The 3,678-nt window shown below is 36.9% G+C and overlaps 1 protein-coding gene across 1 annotated transcript; it reads left to right on the forward strand.

The window, feature by feature from the left end:
• The first annotated feature begins 1,218 nt into the window (after positions 1–1,218).
• LOC18048316 lies at positions 1,219–3,475 on the forward strand. The gene is made up of 4 exons (XM_006440838.2): positions 1,219–1,645; positions 1,801–1,922; positions 2,592–2,762; positions 3,074–3,475. The coding sequence occupies exons 1-4, from the start codon at positions 1,424–1,426 to the stop codon at positions 3,192–3,194; spliced, it is 636 nt and encodes a 211-aa protein (XP_006440901.1). The 5' UTR covers positions 1,219–1,423; the 3' UTR covers positions 3,195–3,475.
• Positions 3,476–3,678: the final 203 nt, after the last annotated feature.

Here is a 3,678-nt window from a genome sequence, read left to right on the forward strand (position 1 = left end):
TTTGCACGTTTTGTTGCTGCAGTATACTGCATACATCTCAATTTAAACGTTTATTGCATAGGTAATGACCATTTCAAAATTGATAATATGACCCCAAAAAAAAAATAATTACCTTACAAAATTGTTTAATTTAATAATTTATCTAAATAATATGTATTTATCTCAATCTTGATGGCATCTATTTATTTAAAAAAAAGTTCGCTTTCCTTTTTTTTTTCTCTTAATAGTGTATCATTTTTTACGCATCCTTAATAAGATACTCCCAACCAATTCTTTATTTTTTTAATCAAATAAATCCATAAAAATTCCTTCTAATTTGTAAATGTTCTCCTGTTAATTAAAAAAAAAAAAAAAAGGAAGAAGAAATCTCATGGTACGTATAGGGTGGTCCAATTTGATGGACATATTAAATAAATCAAGGCCGTTCAAGTCACCGGGGCCCAACCGTTGTGGCCTTTTGCTGACGTGTACGTCACTGATGCAAGTGGACTGTTACAGCACTAGAACGAAGGCCTTACAAACGACACAACCAAATGGAACAGAAATAACCGACGTCGAGCACAACGCAACCACTTCGCGCGCGCGCTCTCTCTCTCTCTCTCTCTCTGTCGTCATCACTCGTCATCCACCGAGATAAAAGAAAAATAAAACGACAAGACAGCCACTGATTCGTATCAGTATTTTTAATCAGTAAGCTAATGACCGTACACGTGGGTTCGTTGCATTGTCAGCTGATGACGCGCTCTATGCATGCCCAGCTCGTTTATCTGATCAAATGGTTTCGAATCGATCAGGGCCATGACACTTGGCAATCATCGAGTGGTATTAAGGCCTTAAAGTTGACCGCCGGTATAATGATGAGATACAAATTACGACGTCGTATATTTGTTAATAATTGCAATATTTCTCATGAATGTGAAGGGGACGTGCTAGTATTTATTATGGATAAAAGTGACATGTTTTGGTCATCATAAAATTTTACCATCCCAAATTTATTTGAATTTTTTGTTTATTCGATATGATATGATAATTACACACCGTATGATCAAAATGCCAATTCGCATTCTAATTTATCTGATACTATTTGTAAGGATTTCTGCCCACCATTTGAACGCTCCTGATTTTGACATGTTACGTATGCACAGCTGTACAATATAATTCCCCAACAATCACATTAGGCTCTTAATTAATAATGATCAAACTCAGCTGTCGCGAATTCATGCCATTTAAAAACTCGACCAGCCCAATCCAGATTTCTGAGTACAGAAACCAGCTAGCTCATAACTCTTATGCCAAATTTATTATCAAGACTTGACAAAAACAAAGACAAAACACAACTCAAAAAACTCAATGAGTAGAAATATATTATGAGCTGTCTCCAGCAAACCCATTTCGCCAAATTAAGTTAGAACATCAAAAACCAATGGATGTGAAGAAAATAGTGGTGATTGTAGAAGATGTTGACGCGGCAAGAGCAGCACTTTTGTGGGCACTTCAGAATCTTCTTCGTTTCGGTGATGTCGTCACTCTTCTTCATGTATTCCCTTCGTTGAATTCAAGAAACAGGAAGAAACTGAGGCTGCTTCGCCTGAAAGGGTATCAGTTGGCTCTTTCTTTCAAAGACATATGCAACGATTTCTTTAATGTAAGTTTTAGTTCTGTAACCGTACGTAGAGCTACTGTTTAATCTTAGCAAAATTTTGTTGTTTGTGGGAATGCGTCTTGTATGAGACTGATGGATGTTATGTCGTCGATGGATCTTATGTTGTTGATATAGATGAGAAAATTGTAATGTTACAGACAAATGTTGAGATAATAGTCACGGAAGGGGATCAAGAGGGTGCCAGGATTGCGGCTCTTGTGAGGGAGATTGGTGCTTCTGCTCTTGTTGTTGGTCTCCATGATCGCAGCTTTCTTCACAAGTGAGTTTGTACATATTTAAAACTCTACTTTTATGATTTGTGTGATGATTGTGATGATGCTTTTTAGTGGGTTAAAAGGGAGATAAAGTGAGCTTCTCTGGAAAGTTCAATTAGCGAATCAACTGTCTTGTAGGTCATTGGGCTGAGTTTCTGTCTTTCAAGCATTGTCTTGAAATTGAAAATCCATTGTTGCAGCCACGATGGTGAAGTGAAGGAGCCAAAATGTTTTATGGGTTTTTGGACCTTTGGTTAAGAAATTGGTCAATAGTAGATATTGGTTTGGTGGCTGAATCAATCTTAACAAACTGGAGAAGAAAGTTTTATTTTGTTAATAGCAGTAGCAAATGGGGGGCCCTTGACCAAACGTGCCCTAATGTGATTGAAAACCACTAGTTTCATTGTTAATCCACTCAAACGTCATCAAACAACAAGACCCTTTAGAAAATGGTTGCCACAAGACGTCCAATTGTACTAAATTAATATGGGTATATGAGCTGCAATCATTTACTGCAAGCTTCAGGGACCAAAATCTTATCCATATGAATTATGCAGAAATGAAACGACATTGGTTCATGTGAACTTTGTGCTGTAACCAAGGAGAGAAATTATATTTATAGAAGTAGACACTAGACAGAACTCAAAACAGTGTTTGTTTTCATAATTGTGCAGGTTGGCCATGTCGCATAACGATATATCAAGCAGCTTCAATTGCAGAGTACTTGCTATCAAACAACCTGCAGCATCACCCCAGCTGAGGACCCAAACCAGTGCAGCAACAACACCTGACAGATCATCTAACCTGGACTTTTCGCTTTCGCAGATTGAGATTGATAGATTAGAGTGAGATTCCTCATTTCAATTTCTTACCCATCATTATTTACCTGCTCCCCTGATAAAGTTTCCTAATGATGAACAAATTACAAACTATTTTTCTGCATCAACCCAAATGCCTTTTGTTGCAAGAATCAAGTGTTTTCAAGTGATGATTACACACAATGTTTGTATCCTATCTAACAAGTCATACAAAGCAATAATTATTAATAGCTGAGATACCTATGTTGCTCATAAATTTTGTAACATTGTGTCAAGTGCATTATCATATCGTTGGCCATGTATTAACTAATGCAGATACTATCATGAATGGATTGCAGAGTCCCTGATATTCCTCCACCAAAAATTCCATATCGAATCTGCCCAAACCCATCTGCGATAATATGGAGATCAAGGAAATCAAGAAGAAAGGGCAGTTCTCGAAGGGAGGCCCACTTGTGAGCTAATTTATATATCAAAGGCCTGTTAATCGTCCAGACAGATCATTTAGATAGTTTTGGCTGTTTAGGCACAGTCTGGTGTCTGCCTTTTTTACCCCCTTCCTCTCTCTCTTTAACTTGCCTCACATCACACACTTAGATATACAAAAGCACAGTGGAATTGACATTGCTTACAAATTTCTGATTTGTGGAAGATTTGATTACGACATTGTAGTTTGTACACATAGTGAGAATAACACAGCATTCACAGTGAGAATAACAAAGCATTCATCTTTTTCTTCTCTTCTTGCTATATGCAGCCAAGTTTGGGCTTCAATACCTACCAATCCTTAAGCAATTTCTTCAGAAGGTACTGATCTGATATTCCGACAAAATTTTTTAGATAAAATGTTAACAAAAACAGCCATAAACCGAGCTCAATTTACTTAATTGTGAACACGGTAAATTGGAACCATTTTAATGTTGTTTTTGTTAGGGTTTATCTC

The sequence above is a fragment of the Citrus clementina genome, unplaced genomic scaffold, assembly GCF_000493195.1.
Source record: "Citrus clementina cultivar Clemenules unplaced genomic scaffold, Citrus_clementina_v1.0 scaffold_3, whole genome shotgun sequence".
Taxonomy (NCBI): domain Eukaryota; kingdom Viridiplantae; phylum Streptophyta; class Magnoliopsida; order Sapindales; family Rutaceae; genus Citrus; species Citrus x clementina.